At 36.3% G+C, this 20908-nt stretch overlaps 1 protein-coding gene and 1 long non-coding RNA gene across 3 annotated transcripts in view; one reads left to right on the plus strand and one right to left on the minus strand.

The window, feature by feature from the left end:
• The window catches only part of LOC149896270 (phenoloxidase-activating factor 2-like), a 39093-nt gene extending 24419 nt beyond the window's left edge, over window positions 1–14674 (plus strand). Inside the window, exons 1-9 of one of the 2 annotated variants that reach the window (XM_090117819.1) lie at window positions 3905–4003; window positions 4652–4773; window positions 9374–9491; window positions 10059–10256; window positions 11353–11464; window positions 12097–12202; window positions 12939–13123; window positions 13510–13674; window positions 14301–14674. In XM_090117819.1, coding sequence (XP_089973945.1) covers window positions 3999–4003; window positions 4652–4773; window positions 9374–9491; window positions 10059–10256; window positions 11353–11464; window positions 12097–12202; window positions 12939–13123; window positions 13510–13674; window positions 14301–14468 — 1179 coding nt within the window. In that variant the 5' untranslated portion in view covers window positions 3905–3998 and the 3' untranslated portion in view covers window positions 14469–14674. Of the gene's footprint in view, window positions 1–3904; window positions 4004–4651; window positions 4774–9373; window positions 9492–10058; window positions 10257–11352; window positions 11465–12096; window positions 12203–12938; window positions 13124–13509; window positions 13675–14300 lie in introns of those variants that run through there. The other variant, XM_090117818.1, reaches the window with a different exon arrangement.
• Window positions 14675–18043: 3369 nt separating this feature from the next.
• The window catches only part of LOC149896271 (uncharacterized), a 79162-nt gene continuing 76297 nt past the window's right edge, over window positions 18044–20908 (minus strand). The window contains exons 2-3 of the long non-coding RNA XR_016458341.1: window positions 18881–19108; window positions 18044–18365 (exon numbers count right to left, since the gene is read on the minus strand). This is a non-coding gene — a long non-coding RNA (uncharacterized LOC149896271). The remainder of the gene's footprint in view (window positions 18366–18880; window positions 19109–20908) is intronic.

Genomic DNA, 20908 nt, shown 5'->3' on the forward strand with positions numbered 1-20908 from the left:
GTTGTTTGTAACAATTTTTTTTTATTTTTTTCTTCTTTTTTTGGGGTGTATTTCTTGCACATCAGAGACGCCTTTTTTATAGCCCACTCTCTATTTTCTCCATTGTCGGCACAAGTATACAATTATTGTAGTTCATCCCAGTGGTTTACAACATATCGCACAATAGCAGTCCTGACTTGCAACGCCACTTCAAAGTCTATTTCTTCACACATTAAAATATATGGCAAGGAATGAAAGAGGCAGGAACCATCTCCCGGTATATGAACCACATGATGATGGCAAGGTCCAAGATTTACTTCAAGTGAAACTATTTCACAATCCATGTTCACGCTCGCTGTCAAGGACAATTTTTATTTTTATTTTTAGCTACTGTGTGGACGTAAGAGGCAGGAGACGTTCGCAAAACTTCTATTCATTCATATTTATATGATCTGATCTTAAGTATATGCCTCAATATATGTCGATTAAATTTTTTATTTTTTTTTAACAAGGAGTACCTATACATATATATATCTAGGGGAACCAAGTTTTAGATTATTAGATTAGACCTCTAGCGTCATCAAAATTTAATTTAAAATTACAGGTCTCATACAAACTCCCATCCCCTAGTAAGGGGTTGGGGGATGAAAGTTACAAGTTTTATAATTTTTTTGTTGTTTGTGTGCTAATACTAGCTTACATACAAAATTTCAGCTTTCTAGGACATTAGGAAATACCTTAAGAATTTTGATGATCATCAGTGAGTCAGTGACGAAATTAGCGTTTTTCAGATATAAATAAAATCTGAAGTATAAAAGCTAATGTAATTAAAACTTAATATGTTCAATAAGTCCGCTATTGACAATATATCCCGAAAATTTTGTTGATCTAGCATAATCCAAACCCAAGTTATGAGGGTTCAAAAAAACGTCGAAGCGCTTCGAGAAAAGGTAGGTAGTGCCCGTGCGATTCGCTTGGCTCGTCTTGGCGGGGGCACTACCGTGCCCCCAGATGTTGTCAACACAGATAAATAAAATATAAACAATGTATTCCCGTAGTGTAAATTTGTGTTGTTAATTTCCAATATATGTATTGTATGAAATAAAACTATCAAGAAACAATGATGGCTTAATTATTTGTGACAAATTAACTATAGTTTCTACTAGCTTTCCGCCCGCTGCTTCGCCCGCTTTGTCTAAAACTTAATAAATTATATACTTGTTAAGTTTGTTCATCATCGCCCATTCATCGAGGAAGGCTATATATCATCACGCTAAGATTAACAGGAGCGGAGCCACGCGGGTGAAACCGCGGAGCGCAGCTATATATAGTAATAAATAAATATTTCAAGACAATTTTCGCACACGGTACGACTTGATCCCATACTAAGTTTTCGTTTGTGTTATGGAAACCAGATGGCTCATAAACATACATATATTATCTATACTGTAGGTATTTATTAAATCTGTAGAAGGGTCAATTCTGTACATTGAAAATATTGAAAAAATAAATAGCAGGGGGTGTTACTGGATCGATACCAAACCCAAATATGTGATTAAAAAATTTTTTGTCTGTCTGTCTGTCTGTCTGTATGTGAAGGCATCACGTAAAAACTAACGGTTCGATTTCGATGAAACTTGGTATAATTATACCTTATTATCCTGGGCATAAAATAGGATACTTTTTATCCCGGAAAAATACGTAGAAAAAAAATAAATCTTAATTTTTCTTAATTTTTCCGCGCGGACGGAGTCGCGGGCGGAAGCTAGTTTTAAATAAATACTTAAGTATATAGATAATATTATAATAAAAGAGTTTGCAATTATTAGGCAATATATGGGCGACATTAATTTATCTTATTTGATAAACTCTTTTGTGTCAACAAGTGGGGAATACCATATTGCAATAAAGGACAAGAAACTTTGATATACATATTCATTATTCATATAAGAATGATAATTATTAAAAAGTACATATTTATTATTTTAACACTAGGGTGCTTTTGCCACAATGCCTCAAAACAAAAGTATTTATCAGTGCGTCCTACCCACAGATCACAGAAACTAAAGGGAGATATGGTTAGGGGGCGGGGCCGGTGTCGCAGCAATATGTCCAAAAAAAGAACAAACTGTAGTGGTGCTGTATACGTACGTCACTTACAATCTAATGTGCGAACGAATAGTCGCTCTCATATTTTTGTGTGATGACACGCACAGAACGCGAAGTATTGTTTTGATTTTGTTTACTGCAGTTTTGTGCGTAAATTTTTTATGAGACATGGTTTCGTACTCAGCGCAAGCGATTGGCATCTAGATCTAGATCTCTATGGTCCTACCAGTCATGACCTACGGAGCCGAGACGTGGACACTGACAGTACGACTGGTCTACCAACTTAAAGTAGCTCAGCGTGCTATGGAGAGAGCTATGCTCGGTATTTCTCTGAGGGACCAAGTCCGGAACGAAGTAATTAGTAAGAGAACGAAAGTTACCGACATAGCTCAATGGATAAGCATGCTGAAGTGGCAGTGGGCCGGTCATATGTGCCGCAAAACAGACAACCGCTGGGGCACACATGTACTAGAGTGGAGACCGCGGCTCGGAAAACGTAGCGTAGGACGCCCTGCTACAAGGTGGAGTGACGACATCCGCAGGGTTGCTGGGCATAACTGGCGTCAACGAGCGAATGACCGGGCTCAATGGCGTGCCATATGACTGAGGCCTATGTGTGCAGTGGACAAACATGGGCTGATAATCATGATGAGAGTGCTTTTCGACCAATAATATGCGAGGATGTGAAGAGAGGAATGTGTTTGTAAATAACCAAAAGTATGGCTTCAAACGCTAAACGCTTCAAACTTCAAACTAAATGAAGCATTATGATTGGTCTGTACAAAGATATTCGTCGGTACATATACTCGCACAATATTGGTGGAAAAACCTCCGGTTAAAAGGTTCTGTTTTTTCATTTTGTGGTTCGGAACCAATAATTAGGAACCCTAATATAACAAGTAATATTTATATTTGTTTATTTTTTATACGTATTTACTATACATATAAAGATATTATCACACAGTTTATCACATGACCTGAGAAGACCTGAGTAATCTAAATGAATAGTAATTTCAACCACATACGTATAAAACTAAGTTATTTTTTCTCTAATCCTTATCAACTGATTTCAAAAAAGGAGGAGGTTCTCAATTCCACTGTATTTTTGAAGTGAAGCTAAATTTCTAGTTCGTGTCATGGCAATTCTGACACGTCATGGATAAGGTATAATCTTTGAACCTTGCCAAAGAAGTTTCACTTCTAACACGTGTGCTCGCCACACACGCTCTTTTTTTAGATTTGTTACATCAGAACTTTCGACTAGGTAAACCGATTTTGATGATCCGTATGGTCGAATTTACATTTGGTTTCAAGGCGGTTTAGGCATGTTTAATAATTGTTCCAATTTTTGTCGAGATTTAATTCGATATTTAGTTTTATAGAACCTTTGTGCCCGCGGCTTCACCCACATCGCCTAAAACTTAACAAATTATATAAAAAATCCTTCCTAGAGAACCGCTCCATCTATGTGAAAACAAAATTAAAATCAATGCCGTAAGTTCTTGAGTTTACGACTAGGTAACAGACAGACAGAAAAAAGCAGCGGAGGACTTTCTTTAATAATTTGCAGCGATATACTCAAACTCAAACATTTATTTATTCATTGACTTCTTCTAGAAGCACTTTTGAATCGTCATAACATATTTTAACATTTATCAATTCGGAAAGCAGTATCTATGGAGAAGAACCGATAAAAGATATAATATAAAAAATCATAAATTAATAAAAACATCGATATAGAGATCACAACACTATTCGATATCGACTTCAAATAATAATGTCGACAATAATAACATTCAGTCACACGTTAGCATAGTCTCGGGACTACCGTTTTATTTAATTTAAATAATAAATTTAATAGTAAATAATAAAATATATAATTAATATATTCATCAAATAAAGTGGTTAGAATGAAGTGAGTATTTTCGTTTTTATTAATTACAAACTTTTAAGCTACTTTCAAATTTAAATGTTTACATTTTTTGTCCGTCTGTTTGTTCCGGCTCCATCGAACGGCTGGATCGATTTTGACGAGAATTTCACTGACTGATAGCCGATGCAATAAGGAATAACTTAGGGTCCTTTTTATTCTGATATTTCATAAGCGTTAAGAACATTAGAAATAAAAGGGAAAACTCATTTACGCCGGTGAAACCTAAAGACGCAGCTATTGTATAAAGCTGAAAAGTTTTTGTAGTTATTTCAAGATCGACTTGACGATTTCAAAAGTTTAAACATTTTGTTTAAAGACGTAGGTACCTACGTGATTTTTGAGTAAAGTTTATATTCCACAAGCGAAAGCCGGGGTAGACTGTTAGTGTTAGTCCTACTAATATTATAAATGCGAAAGTTTGTGAGGATGCATATAATATGTGTGTTTGTTACTCTTTCACGCAAATACTACTGAACCGATTACAATGAAATTCAGCACACGTATAGAGGGTAACTTGGATTAACAAATAGGTTTCATCCCGGAAATATCACGGGAACGGGAACTATGCGGGTTTTTCTCTAAAACGCGGGCGAAGCCGCAGACGGAAAGCTTAATAAATTGATATTACAGGTATTTTCTTTTATGCCTGCTGCTGGCGGTGACTCAGATCGAATCACAGACAACGATGGATCCTTTGCATCTACAGTGGCTGGGAAGTTTTCTGAGTACGCCGAAGTCTTTAGACCCCACAGGTATAAATAAAGAAAGCATTTATTTCAACCCACAAACACTTGTGTGTTTGTGGGTTGAAATAATATAACGTTATAAATAAGTACAAGGTAAATTATAAAAATATAATACAAACATAAATTAATATGTGGTTGCATGCGGGATACCTCAGCACTGATTTTCAGTGACACCCTTCCGACATCTAGATTGGTGCTTTGCATAATAGATAAATTAAAAAAAAAATAATAAATATAATTCGTGGATAACAGAACATAAATAAGATAATTAACTAATATGAAAATACTTTAAATAATTAGTATTTTCTTCTGTTAGATATTTATCATCATCAGCCCATATTATATTATAGGTTCCCACAGAACACAGGTCTCCAACGTCGTCGAACTTTTGATTCATCGACCTGTCAGTTTCCTCATGATATTTACCTTCCCCGTAATCCTCTCATACCATATATTTCAACCTTACAATAATGGTGCTACTAGGAGTCGTTATTCATGAACTAATCAAGTTAATTAATTATTTTATGACATTACAATATCCTCAAAATCAAACATTTATTTATTCAATTAGGCTTCTTCAAGAAGCACTTTTGAATCGTCAGAACATAGTTTTACCACAGTATTACAATATTATTGTGGTTTTACCATTTACCTCCGGGATCACAAATACGTAGGTACGTAATAAGTAAAGAGGTAAATTAAATTAATAAATATCATATACTTTATTGTTTAAAATAGCCTCGTAAATAATTATTTGAAACACGTAAAAGATAAAAATGGCTATTCTGGGTTTTTCCTTAAGAGATAAGAAGCAAAGAAATATAGTGTCAGACCTTTTGAAGATGTACAATCTTATAGATTTATTTTGACTCCTTTATCTACTACTATCTCTGCTCTGCGGTTTTACCCGCATTGTTCCACTCCTATTGGTCTTAGCGTCAACATATACATAGCCTATCTTAATATGTATATATAAATCTCGTGTCACAATGTTTGTCCTCAATGGACTCCTAAACCACTTAACCGATTATAATAAAATTCGCACACCATGTGCAGTTCGATCCAACTTGAGAGATAGGATAGTATAAACATGTAGGTACCACGGGCGAAGCCGGGGCGGACTACTAGTATCCTATATAATGTTGACCCGACCTGTTGTTACGGTCGCGGTCTGGTGCATTCAAACAAGTGAATGCTCATTCTAACCACACCATGTCAAATTATTTTAATGTACACAGGCGTAGAGTATTCTTGAAAAGATTCCATGCAATGTTCTAATACTGAACAACACTGAATACTATTTAGAGTTGTTCTATATAAAGTTTTGGTTTACACTAAAAGATCACGAAATAATGCTCTTGCTCTAGCTCTATGAACATTTGATGTAAATGCGCCGTTAGTAATATTTATGCACAATTTGAAGTAAATTACTTTTGCACGCCTCATAATGCGTAAGCATCTGGGGTTGTAGTCTACTCTCCAGCTATTTTCTGACCTTAAAATGGCTCTATAACGTTCATATTTTATCCTAAGGATGAATATTAGTACACTGATATCAAGAAAAGACTTAAGAAAAGCTTATTTAAATGTAATGTTTGTTTTAATAAATGAGGAAGAGCCAACTTCCCTACCATAGGTTATTTTTAACTTATCAGGGAAATTCCAAGCCTGTTGTAACCACACACTCATGTTATATGATAAATACATGGGCGTAGCCACGGTGGGGCAGGGTGGGGCGCTTGCCCCACCCTGGTTCTGACCTGGAAGGTACCTAACCAAATTTAAAAAACTAAAATATCTAGGTACTAACTATATCTATAATATAAAAATGAATCCCAAAATGTGTTGGTAAGCGCATAACTTGAGAACGGTTGAACCGATTTCGTTAATTCTTTTTTTATTATATTCCTTGAAGTACGAGGATGGTTCTTACGTAGAGAAAACGTAAATATGTACCACGGGCGAAGCCGGGGCGGACTGCTAGTACTTAATATTTGTAAGAAATTCACACTCAAAAGTCATCAGTAGACATAAAAAAATGCGATCAAAACAAAAAGCTGGTATGATTTATCTTATGCGTACACAAACGTAATCTTTTTCTCCGATTTCTCCGAGGAAGGAATTTCTCTCTTTTACTTTAGGGAAATTATTATGACTTTTTTGTAGAGAATTAAATTCGCATCTTTTTCATCTTGTAAACTTTTTTGTAAAACTTACCGTTTACGATTTATGACCTATTTAATGAACCGGTTTATCGTTTTTGGCTAATAACTCATAAAATATTTGATTAATCAATAAAATGCATCTATTCATTTTTTAAGAGCACTTTATTTTCTACAATACAGTATTTGTTTGATTTTTTTTTTCTAATGCCCGTACTTTTTGAGTTATAGAACGTTTTATGTTGGGCGTTAAATCGAAAATTTCAAGGCATGCATAGTATTATAATGGTACAAATTCAACAAACTAAAAAACGTACATTAAACGTTCTATACTAAAAAAATATGGGCAATGGAAAACATTCAGATTTACGAAAGATAGAAAAGATGCAAAATTTTATTCTCTACAAAAAAGGTCACATTAATAACTTTTGCCCCAAAGTGGATAGTTTTTGAGATATTGGCCAAAAACTTTTTAAACTATATTTCATGGTAAAAAAGAAATCAATAAATCAAATTATTGTATTTATAGAAAGCTAAACTTTATAATAAAGTAGCCCCAAACATATGTTTATCAACACCTTTTTTATCAGGAACGCGTGGATGTATTGTTTAAAACATTATCGAATACTCAAATCTAAGATCCTTTGAAGGAAAAAAAAATGAAAAATTCAACTAGGTACAAGGCAAAGCAATCAAAAAGATACAGCCGCTTTTGCAAAAAAAATTCAATTATCGAAAGGGTTCCAAGAAACAAAACCTACAGGGTACTTCCCGAAAAGCATAAATTTAAAGTAACAACAAAAAAACATGTTTGTATAGAACCCTCGGTGCGTGAGTTCGATTCGCACTTGGCCGGTTTTTTGGTTGTGTCTACTATTAACTACATCCATGTAGTATCTAGAAGACACAACTGTTAACTTATTTCTTGATATAAGGCCGGGTGTTGTCCCTAAAACACCCAGCCAGACCCTTCTGGCCATTTTTTATGAAATAAAAACCGCGAGTTGAACTTGCGCACCGATGGTTGCGTATGAGCCTGTTTATATGTTGTTACAGAAAATTTATACTTTCCACAATTATTCTTCTATCTGTCATATAAGATGTTGCTTCTTACCAAATTTCAAGATTCTGTGTTCACAGAAAGTACCCTGTAGGTACCCTTGCGAAAGTCGCAATTTGCGAAATTCAAAAAACAGCATAAACGGCTGTATCTTTTGATTGCGTTGGTTTATAAGTTTGATTTTTTCACAGCTTCAAGGGACGGTAGACATTAGTATTTAATATTAATTTCAGCTTCATATCTCTACGCGTTCCTGAGAAAAAAGTTTAAAGATAAACAGACGGACAACAAAGTGATCCTATAAGGGTGCCGTTTTTTCCTTTTGAGGTTTGGAACCCTAAAATTTAACCGGGATAAGACCTCGGGTACTGTTTCTAGTTACATATTATTTTATATGATTGCCCCACCCTGAGCCCATGGCTAGCTACGCCCATGGATAAATAAATTGTATTGTAGGTATATGATAAAATATAATGTAATTCTTCGACACGTCAGATTCCTCACGATGTTTTCCTTCCTTCAAGGATAATATTGATTATTTTTCCGACCCAAATATCGACAAATAGAATTGCACCATTCGACGTCACGTGGTACAACCTACATGGTATTAGGGTGCACTCACACACATCAGTCACCGTCAAGTCACCGATGACTGATCGGTGACGGTTTGTGTACGTATCCACAAACACCAGTCACCGTCATGTTGTCCGTCAGTCACGTCGCCGGTTTGACTGAATCATTGAACACATACATCAGGTTAGTGAGTGATTAGACGTGTGTCACGCTAGAGAACATGTAGCAATTGACGGTAGCACGACGCTGACTGAACTGAGACGTGACGGCACCGGGTGAGTGGGGATAAAAGTATGATACATGTATGGAAAGATTATTTGACGTGCCTGACCGGGGACGTCACTGATAGATTTCGTGCCGGCGACTGTCGTGTGGGAACAGACTCATACTAGAACTATTGATACATATTTTTTTTTAATCCTGTCCGGTGACGTGCCGTGACGGTGACTGATGTGTGTGAGTGCACCCTTATACTGATAATTTTTTGAAAATTTTCTCTGGTCGTTGACGTCAAACTGACAGGTTCAATTCAATTGTGAAATTATTGGCCGACATTTGGGACGGAAAAATAATCTCCCGAATACCACACGAGCTTCAAAATTATCTGGCATTTCCCTCAAGGTTCCCTGCAAACAAATAAAGTCGTCAAGTTTTTCAGGAAAAATCACTCGCGCTTCGCGCTCGTGATTTTTTAACCTTAACTAAAAACTTGACTCCTTCATTTGTTTGCAACGAACCTATCGGAAAATACCCGATAATTTTGAAGCTCTTGTGGTATTATAAGTGATAATTTATTATTATTTCTTAACAGTCCAATCGGGTGAGTGTATAACGAAAGACCAGCTACGAGGCCGGTGTGTGAAGCCGAGCGAGTGTGCAGACAACGCGTCTGATGAAGAAGTAGATCTGAACAAAATTGGTGCATACAGGTGCATTACTATTTATACTACCTATATTATTAATATTATAAAGCTGAAGAGTTTGTTTGTTTGAACACGCTAATCTCAGGAACTACTGATCCGATTTGAAAAATTATTTCGGTGTTAGATAGCCCATTTATTGAGGAAGGCTATAGGCTATAATCACGCTAAGACCAACAGGAGCGGAGCACTGTGGGTAAAACCGCGGGGCACAGCTAGTATAAAATAATCATAAATATAAGCTTTTGACCCGCGACTGCACCCGCGTATTTAAAGGCAATTCCCATAACAATGAGATAATCCAATCCGGTAAAAAGTGTCCTATGTCAGTATGTCAATGTCATGCCTCCAGGCAAAAATAATGTAGCATAAAATCGTACCGTTGAGACGTGAAAGAAGCACAAACAATACTTTCTTATTTATGATATTAACTAGCTTTCCAAAACTTGACAAATTATATCATAGCCTTCCTCTTGAAACATTGTATCTATTATGAACCTTATCAAAATAGTAGATAATTTTTAGTTTAAGTCCATGTAGTGATAAGGATTACAAAAATGTTATTCTACTTTTCAGGGGGTTGGACTGCCACTATTTGTTGAAGTGTTGTCCCAGGAACCTGATAATCACGAAGCCGTCCACAACACCGCCTCCAGTGACCGTCGCGCCCCGCGTGGGCTGCGGCTGGCCAATGCCTGACTTAACCAACATCAGGACGACCGGTACCAACTACGCGAGCTTTGGAGACTTCCCATGGATGGTGGCTCTCTTACGGTTAGGGGTTTTCTACCTTATATAATCACTAGATTTCCGCCCGCGGCTTCGCCCGCGTTTTCAAAGGAAAACCAGCATAGTTCCCGTTCCCGTGGGATTTCCGGGATAAAACCTATCCTATGTGTTAATCCAAGTTACCCTCTATATGTGTGCTAAATTTCACTGTAATCGGTTCAGTAGTTTTTACGTGAAAGAGTAACAAACATCCATACATCCATACATCCATACATCCATACATCCTTACAAACTTTCGCCTTTATAATAGTATTAAGATCATCATCATGATTCACGCTACACCGTTTTGGAGCCGGAAAACAAATGAAACTATATCCATATACATTTCAACGCCATGCCCCGTCCGAGCCACGTTCAGGCATCAATCACCTCATATAAAAAGTACCTATACAGTTATGTTTAATCGAGCCCCGGACGTGGCACGGACGATCGTGACACGGTGTATTGTAATTCACCCTTAAGAAGAAGGAGGTTCTCAATTCGACTGTATTTTTTGGATTGTTACCTCAGAAATTTGATTGAGAAGAAGATTTTTTATTTGATTTCCGGCCGTCCTGGTAAAATTTCGGTAGTTGTGAAAATTTGGAGGCCTTTTAGTTATTAATTATTTATATTATGGTAGAGCACGCAAACTGGTGAACCAGATAATTTTAAGTGGTGAACAGTGCTCATAAACATTAGTAATACTCGTAGGTGATTTGCCATCCCTTGAATAACAAATACGCCTATTTCTTGGATATTTTAATGAAAGTTAGTTATTGGTTGTATATGTGGTGGTATACGTAGTATATTATTATTAGTCTGTGTTATTGGCGATATTTAAAGATAAATTGCCAGAATTAAAAAAAGACAGTTTCCAAAAAAAGAAATTGTCAGCATCTGAAGTATGCCAATAAACATCCAAAAGCTGTGAAACCGATCATAACGAAAATATCATGATTATGAACATAATGCATCATCATTATGAACATAATGTAGGGACACGTGCCTCCTACGAGGATTCAGGTCACCAACCACGTTGGCCAAGTTAGTAATGTACAACTCATTTTGAAACCAACCAAAACCTTGATTTTTATTTTAGCAAAACTTCCAACATTTGGGAACAAAAGGATTACTTGGGGGGAGGCTCATTGATTCACCCCTGGGTTGTCATGACAACGGCCCATAAGGTCAGCGATTTAAGCAAAAACGAGGTGAGGTATTCCAAGATGATTTTCTTAATTTCTAAGAGAAGATAGATAGAAGTGGAAATGAAAGAGGCTTCCACCATAGGAGTGGTTCTTTATCATCATCACCATCATCATCATCATCATCATCATCATCAGCCCATTATGTTCCCACTGCTAGGATACGCTATGTTTAGTTCGATTGTAATAAAATAAGGCCTTAAAGTTAGTGCAAGTTTATTCTAGGTACATAATTGAAATGAGTCTAGTTGCGAGAAATAAAAGCCTTTTTACAAATTTTTATTAGCTTCACCTGTATGTCTGCTAGCTTGTATATTTGTAACCGACTCCTTTCGGCACGATTTTGATTTTAAACAGAGAGATTTCATCCAAAATTTGTACAGTCATCAAGTATCGGTGACAAAACTAAAACTTCTTGAATTTATCTTATTTAGGTAAACACGTTTTTGAAGTGAAACTTCTTTAGGCACGTTGAGAGTAATATTTCCAGGTAACGTCATGGCAATACTGTCACGTCATGGAGTGATGCGACAATTTTGGTATCTTTGAAACTTGCTATAGAAGTTTCACTGCTGACACGTGTGCTCGGCACACACGCTCTTTTTTTAACTAAAATATATAATTCTTATCGTCTTTAGATCAAATGTCGTGCAGGAGAATGGGATACTCAGACACTCAATGAGCAATATGAACACCAAGAGAGAGACGTGGCCAAGATTATATCTCACGAAGGGTTGTGGTTAAGTGAGTGTGTTTAGAAATTATTTTTCGCTTTTGCCAAATTTATACTATCTTAGATACTAATATTATTAAGCTTAAGAGTTTGTTTGTTTGAAAGCGCTAATCTCAGCCTCTACTGGTCCGATTTGAAAAATTCATTCGGCTGTAGATAGCTCATTTATCGAAGAAGGTCATGTTTTATATCATCACGCTAAGACCAGCAGGAGCGGAGCACTGTGGTTAAAACTGCGGGGCACAGCTATTGTAAAAATAAATTTTCTTGCAAAATACTATACTAGAGAAGTAGATTATAAATATGTGCTATATGTGCCACTATATGTGCCTATAGCAAAAGTGCACATAATAATTAATTTTGGTCTGTCTAAATACACAAAACAAAGTTGCTTCCATCAGTCTGTCTGTCTCTATGTATGCTTAGAGCGAGCGCGCACGAGCAACTTTGTCTCCGCAACTATTTTGTCTCTCCCATCAATTTGTATGGGGAGTTGCGTCGCTACGTGCGCGCACTTTCATACTAGCCCATAGGTGGGAGAGACAAAATAGTTGCGGAGACAAAGTTGCTCGTGCGCGCTAGCTCTTAGATTCTTCAAATAACGTAACGGATATTGATTTGTTTTTTTTTTAATATATAGAATAGTTCTCGAAGGTTCTAGTATATAATTTGTCCCTAACAAAGCATGCGAAGCCTCGAGAGGAAAGCTGGTACATAAAATAACATGACTGGTCATCTTTTTTTCAGAAAAGGGCGTTAATAACATAGCCCTGTTAATTCTCCAGAAGCCCTTTGATTTGGTTAGAGCCCCTCACATAGGTATCGCATGTTTAGGGCAGTCGATGCCCAGTGAAGGAACGAAATGTTTAAGCATGGGCTGGGGGCAAACAGAGTTTAAGAAGCCAGACGCATATGCAGTTATATTAAAAAAGGTAATAGCCGTCTATTTTTAAGAATATCTCTGATTCACGTTACCGTAATCCCGCTTTAGAGAAATTTTGTGTTTACATTTTTGCTCTTTTCTTTAATTCGTAACTCATTATCCCGAAAAAAAAAGAAACACAAACCAAGTAAAAAGCTTTAATTTGACTCTTGAACTTTTTCTCTGGAAATTTCCCTGTTATCTTTCTAGAAACCAAAGTATACATTTTTAAAGAATAGAAAAATTATATCACAAGTGGGATTCGAACCCGCATCTTTCGCCTTGCCGGGGTGACGCCTGATTTCTCAGCCACCCGTGATAGCTGGGATAGATTTTTTTTTATATTTATAAAGTATTGAAAACAAAATATAAAGTACCATGTAATTCTTTTCCCAGGTGGAACTACCGATATACAACAGAGACCAATGTCAAGTGAATCTTCGTAAATACAAAAAGCTTCGCAAATGGACACTACATGATTCTATGATGTGTGCTGGGGGGGAGGAAGGCGTTGACACTTGCACGGGAGACGGAGGTTCACCACTAGTCTGCGAAATAGATGTAAGATTATCATTATTAGCCCATTAGGTTCCCACTGCTTGGACACGGGCCTCCCGTAAGGTCAGGTCAGGTCGTAATCCACCACTCTGGCCAAATGAGGGTTGGCAGATTTTGATTCTTCGACATGTCGGTTTTCCTCACGACGTTTTCCGTCACCTTTCACCTTGTATACATGAGCAGATAAATTTTAAAATCAATTTATTTCCTGCACGCCCGCCTGGTCTCGAACCCGACTTATTGATTTGTTTTCCGTGGTCCTCACCACTGAGCCACCACAACCTTGATGTAAAATTATAACAGAAGTAAAATCTATCAAACTCAAACTCAAACATTTGTTTATTCAAATAGACTTCGTTTAGAAACGCTTCTGAATCGTCAAAGTACTTACAGAAAAATAAAAATTTAGATACCGACGGTTCGGAAAGCAGTTTCTACAGAGTTTCTGTGTATATTGTAACTATACCTACCATTTAGAAATTCACGGATTTTAATCTTGGACACTTTACAGCGAGCGTGGTCACGGGCAGACTAGCTGCCCATTGCGCAAAAATCTGTTTTAACGTTATTTCTATACTTCTTCTACTTCCTTCTTTTTCTTTTTTCTATACTTCAATAATATTTTTCAGGGGGACGCCGACTCAAACCGCTATGCTGTATATGGAATGGTCTCTTTTGGAATAGATTGCGGAAGAAAAGATACCCCCGGGGTGTACACTGATGTCACTTATGTATATGACTGGGTGAAAAAGACAATGTCTGCAGAAGGCCTGACTACTGACAGTTTTGTGTATTAAGGATGATTCATGCTACACTGTGTCGTGTCCCGGGGCATGATCAAACATTGTTGTATACTTATTATATGAATTGATTCATGCTTGACCATGGCTTGGTGGCACGGAGCAAGGGAATCATGCTCTAATCTCTAGATAAGTTTATTCTTTTTCTTCTTTCTATACTTCAATAATAGTAAAATAATTATCTTATAATAAAATATACGCAATCTGAAAAGTGTTTTTCTTGTATCTTTGGTAAGAAGTAAAGAACGTATCCCTTGGTCGACAATGGTAAATTATGATGACTTATAACTGGCCTCTGCCTACCTACGTGTCTCTACGCCAAATGTCTGAACTAAAGGTTTTTTTTAAATGTATGAGACAAAGGTTTTTCTGGTAACAGGTGGGTCAAATTCTTCGCTGCATTTACATTTTACATCAAACGAACATAGAGCTATAGTCCATTGAAAAGTTACATTTGGGGTTGCGTTTTTTAGAGGACGCAATTTTACGCAAGGTTAGGCCTAAAAAATGTAACATTTCAATGGACTACTAGAGCAAGAGCATTCTTTCGTGATCTTTTAGTCAAAACGAATACTCCTATTCAGTGTTGTTCAGTATTAGAACATTATATAGAATCTTTTCGAACGCACTAGAAAGAAAGAAAGAAAGAAAGAAAAAACGTTTATTTAATGACACATAGCCTCACACGTACATAATGAAAAACAATTTATACAATACTTATATGCTACTATACTACTACAATACTTACTTACTACAATACTTAAAAATACACATTGAAGTGTGTAGTCTGTGAAGCATGATGCCATTAAAAGGGGAAATCACTCGGTGAACATCTGTAACGTATAAAAAAAACGTCACAGCATCAGTCACTAAGCACAACGAAAGAATGCTGATGAAGACATAATAGGGGTTAGATTGAGCATTTGCTCGTTTGATGTAAATGCACTGTCACATTAAAAATAGTTGAATGAAACCTCCTTTCAACATCCCATACCATAATTTGACAAAACTTTGAATACATTATGTAGATCCGTCAAAATTCCCACACGAAGTCAAAAACAATATTCAAAAACATGTTGAGCGTGGAAAAATCAGCATTGAGCCGTTTCATTACCAGGCAATGCTTGGTGACTCTACGGTATAAAATGGCTTGCCTGGACCAGCTCGTGGTACCATCATATCCTACCTGTCCAACGCAACGGAAAAATAACTTTGGTAAGATCTTCTGCGATAAAATATGGTCTATCTGATGCATTTTTACAACAAACGAACATAGAGCTAGAGCAAGAGCATTCTTTCGTGATCTTTTAGTGTAAACGAAAACTAGGATTGTATAGAATTTTTTGGTATGCACTTAGAACAACGGAAGAATGCTCTACGCCTGTTTACACTAAAAGAATTGGACATAGTGGGGTTAGAATGAGCATTCGCTCGTTTGATGTAAATGCACGGTAACATTGAAATAATTTTCCAAATCGAACTAGTTCCTGAGTTTATCGCGTACCTACAACAAAAGAAACAAACTGTGCAGCTTTAAATCTCTTCTTCTCTATATATATAAAATTTTCTTGTCACAATGTTAGTCACCGTACTCCTCCGAAGCGGCTGCACCGATTGTCATGAAATTTTATGTACCTATTATATCTGAGAATCGGGCAGCATATATTTTTCATGCCTCTAAGTGATAAGAGTAAGGCAGAACAACGTCTTCCGGGACAGAGCATAGGCTACAGTAACAGCGTATCCTTTGTTCGAAGATAACATACTTCTCTCTTAATACTATGCAGCTAGTATTAGTATAAATTATTGATCAGCAGAATCATCGAGCTATCCAAAAATATGGAGAGACTGTCTAGCTGCTGGCATGGAGATCGCAGACACGCCTGAAGTTAGAAGCTTACGTGCCCTGTAAGCGTTCTAACAGAAGAACGGCAAGTTGTGAACGGCAGAGGCTACTTCAGACGTCGCCACCAGTCGACGTCAGACGTCGACGTGTCGGCGGCAGCAGTCAATACGTCGGCGGTTGCCGTTGACAAGTGACGACGCTTGCAGTTTGCGTTGACGGCAAACGTTTGACGTTTGAGGGCATCCGTTTTTGCCTGTCGACGGCAGCCGTCTACATATATTAACTGCTGCCGCCGACACGTTGACGACTGACGTCGACATATTGTGGCGACGGTTGAAGTAGCCTCTGCCGTTCACAAGTTGCCGTTCGTCTGTTACAACACTAAGCTGTGCCCATGGGCCATGCCGGAGCCGGGAAACAAATGAAACAATATTCATCGACATTCCCGCCGTGCACTTTCGCATCTTTAGGCATGAATAATTTCATACAAAAGGTATGCAATAATGTTTGATCGTGCCCCGGTGTAGTGTAAATCATGTTTAATATATTGTAACTATAGTCCTTTTCACCTATGATGATTCCTGTGACACTTCATCGTGTTCCGAATTACGTATTTTATTTTTAAAACGCCAAAATAATTTTAGTGCATAATATTTTTATTTTATGGCGGCATTATTACCAAAAATATAAAAATGAAACATCTTATGCTTATAAATCCAAAACAGTATTGTTTAGTTTAATATAATGAAAAATAACACAAAAATATAATACCTACGCAATTCGTGTACATGAAATGGATCGTTGAAAAATCATAGAGTTGGAAAATCATATAATCGGCGCCCATCTTGTGATCGTTTGTCAATCGAGTCAATCGTCTGTACGAGTGCGTCAGCCTTGTATACAAGTTGCATTTTTATATTGATTCTTTACGTGGTATTCTGTTATTGTTACTAATTGTTATTGTTGACTTTTTGTTGGTGTTGTTTGCTAAGTTTCCTTAGTTAATTGATGGCGAAATGCCGAAAAAACTTATTTTGGTACTTTATTCAAATCGATTTCATTTCCATATAAAATATTATCGATTATCGGAAACAATCGATATGATTTCAGTAAAGACATCTCTACACGTGTCAAAAAGCGATGTGTTACAGAAATCATCTTAGGTGGAAAGGACTATAGTAACCATAGAAATCTAAATAACAAGACACATAGAAGTGCTGTAATGTCATAATTAGTATGAAAACCACTGTCGCCAAAATCCACACATTTAAAACGATATCTAGACAGTTCACACAAGTAAACTATGCCTTTTATTGGACAGCTTCATTTTAATGAAAACTAACATAAATAATAAACTTCGCATTTTAATATGTACCCTAACTCACGACTTTACGGTTTATTTTAATATAACATCCCTAGGTACGTAAGATGTTTTGTTTCCTTTTGCTTAGAAACTTCAAATACGAAAAAGTTCGGCTACTCGACAACAGAGGGCGTTAATTTTTGATAGAAATAACTTTTAACCTCAACACATAGAAATAAGGTTGAAATTTCATTAACGTTCATTCAACGCTTTAGTGATGTAAGACTTCATCAGCCTTGTTATCGATAGTTAAGTGATAGTTAACAAATAAGAAATATATAGTTGTTGATTTTAATACAGTGGTAGGCTCATCTCGTGGGCCCACGGCAGACTGTACATATAGGTATAAGAAATAAAAACATGTTATGTACTTAAATATTTATTTATCTATATATACAAATAATAAAACAGTGTCTGTACATTATATATTTAAAAAAATGGAGGGGGTTTAGAAACTGAGAGTTTAAATTTGAAAATCTCAAACACCTGATGCAGAACCGCGCCAGACCACCAAAAATTATAAGAGTTATAACAATTACTTAATGTACGTCTTTTTGTTGTGACATTGAAATCATCTTCTTTGAAATGTTTTGAACATATCCTACTATAGCCTGTAGGGAACCAATTTCTTTTCCCAGTCGCGGATATCCATTCGTCCATAATGTCAGGACGGCGTTGTGGAAATCTACAAAGAATATATTTAACATAAAATAGTTTTGTCAACCTAAGCGAAGAATGTCCTTTACATTATGGCATTATTGTATATTTAATTAATGTGATTCTGTATCGACAGTAAAATTGTCCGAAAATGATTGTATCGATGTACTTAGTTTAAAAAGTTATATATCAGTTATAAAAATAAAATAGAATTCAAATTAAAATATAATCTAATTATTCCATCAGTCGTCATATTACGCAAAAAAACATCGTATTACGATATCGAAAAATTTTAACACATCACATCACTAGCTTGCGACTATTTACTCTTTATCGTTAACAATGCAGTACATTGCTTCTTGTAATTGTCATTTGATAACATCTGGCAGTTATAACAACCGACCTGTCAGATGTTGACAATAGTAAAAGGCAATGTATAGCTAAACGTGATGAGAGGAACGGTTGACTGTGTCATTCGTATTGCTTGTAAATATTGTTTAATTTTAAGGAAAAACGGCAATATTTATAAACAAAAATACTTGCCGGTGAAATGTTATTCCTTTATTAGTATAATTACAATTTATGGAAGAATTTCCGCACTGGGAAATGCTGCAACACACCATGTTTACTCACGCACGTGTCAGAAACAACTGAACAAGCGACCACCAAGCGACGAACAGACTTGTGGAATGGTAACCACCTGAGCGGCGACAATGTCACGCGCGCTTACGACTTCTAGTGTCTTGTTATTTAGATTTCTATGATAGTAACCTATCATGTAACATAGGATTCAAAAATATATTTTTTCTTTTCAATTTTGTGTTTTATTTGATACTAGCTGTCCACCCGAATAGTCGAATAATAAAACCCGCATAGTTTTGCATTCCTTAAGGACTTCCAGGATTAAACTATCTACTATTTATGTGTCCTTTGTCAGGTCTCAAGCTGTACTAAATTTTTATCTAAATCGGTCCAGTAGTTGAGGCGTGAAGAAGAGTTACTTTTGCTTTTATAAAATGAGAACTAACTGTGCCGCGCACACATGTGTTACTCTGATGTAGATCATACATATTACTGTGAATTTTCATCCAAGTCCGTCCAGTAGTTTTTTGGTAAAGTTTATTTTGCTAACTTGTAAGTAATAATTAAGTATTATCAATTGTTATTTATATCTCGTTGAGGTTTCCCCAGTTTATTTATATTATTATATTTATATTACTTTGTGGTTTATCCTACTCGAAGAAAGGTCAGTATGTTATCATTTTTATTTACGAGCTCAACTCGAACTGTGAACGAGATTTTCCAACTTTTATCAGAAGTGCGAGCACGCAAACTATCGTCAAAGTATTCATATCCCCATCGAGAGCATTTGTATAGGAATTTGAACAGCGCCTCTACCGTGCGTAAAAGGAACTATTTTTTATATGTAACTAACTAGCTGCGTCTCGCGGTTTCACTCGCGTAAATGAGTTTTGAGAGTGGGAATATCAGTTTAAAAAATTGCTAAGTTACTCTTTATTACATCGGCTATCTGACATTATAAGTACCGTTAAAATCGGTCCAGCCGTTCGAGAGATTAGCCGGTACAAACAGACAAACAAAATTGTAAAAAACACTATTTTAGTATCTTCATATACCGTGTATACTGTATACGTCCATATGCATTTAGAAAAAAGGGGTTAATTAAATACTACAGACACCAATTTTATTATTGGTATAGATAATGACGTCATACTCTCGATGACGATACGGATACTTTGACGATAATTTTTGTGTTTAGTAAAGTCCCGTGTCCCCGGGGTAGTGGGTAAAGGGCAGATTATTATCGATACATTTTCTAAGGCCGTCGTAAAAATCGAATATAATGGTGCTTTCCCACCAATTATGTGCGTGGATGTGTAGCGAGGAATGTCTTTGTAAATAACCAATCATATCGCTTAACACGCTGAACTCTTCAAACTTCAAACTAAATGAAGCGATATGATTGGTTATTATTATTATTCCTCGCTACACATCCTCGCACAATATTGGTGGAATATTACCCTAAAGGAATCGGTTACAATCAAGAAGCTTATATCTAATACACTGGAGATTGTACTATGAACGTTTACTTGTCACGGGAAGGTATGACCTTGAATGACGCCTGGTTGTTCCTTCATCCCTTTCACACCAACTTGCCAAGTTAGGTGTGAAAGGGACAAAAAACAACCAGGCGTCATTCAAGGTCATACCTTCCCGTGACAAGTAAACGTTCATAGTGCAATCTCCACTGTATTAGATATATAAGCTTCTTGGTTACAATAAATAAACATACAGGAGCGTGTTATGAAACATTTTTAAGCGTTTCGTAAAATGGAATCTCTAAAATTAGCTTGATAGTCACATAGTTTGCAGGGAATATTAGAGACTGTAGCTGTTTTTATATTGCCAATACTTTAGAAACTTCTAAATAAATGCAAGATGTAAGGATAAAATAAAACAAATAAATTCAAACAATATTTTATTCACTAAAACGTGGGTTTTAATATCCAAGATAAGAGTTTGTATGTAGTAACTAGCTCCGCTCCTGTT

Source organism: Colias eurytheme, chromosome 29, assembly GCF_061535395.1.
Source record: "Colias eurytheme isolate Ceu_HAF_F1 chromosome 29, ilColEury1 Martin Lab GWU primary, whole genome shotgun sequence".
Lineage (NCBI taxonomy): Eukaryota > Metazoa > Arthropoda > Insecta > Lepidoptera > Pieridae > Colias > Colias eurytheme.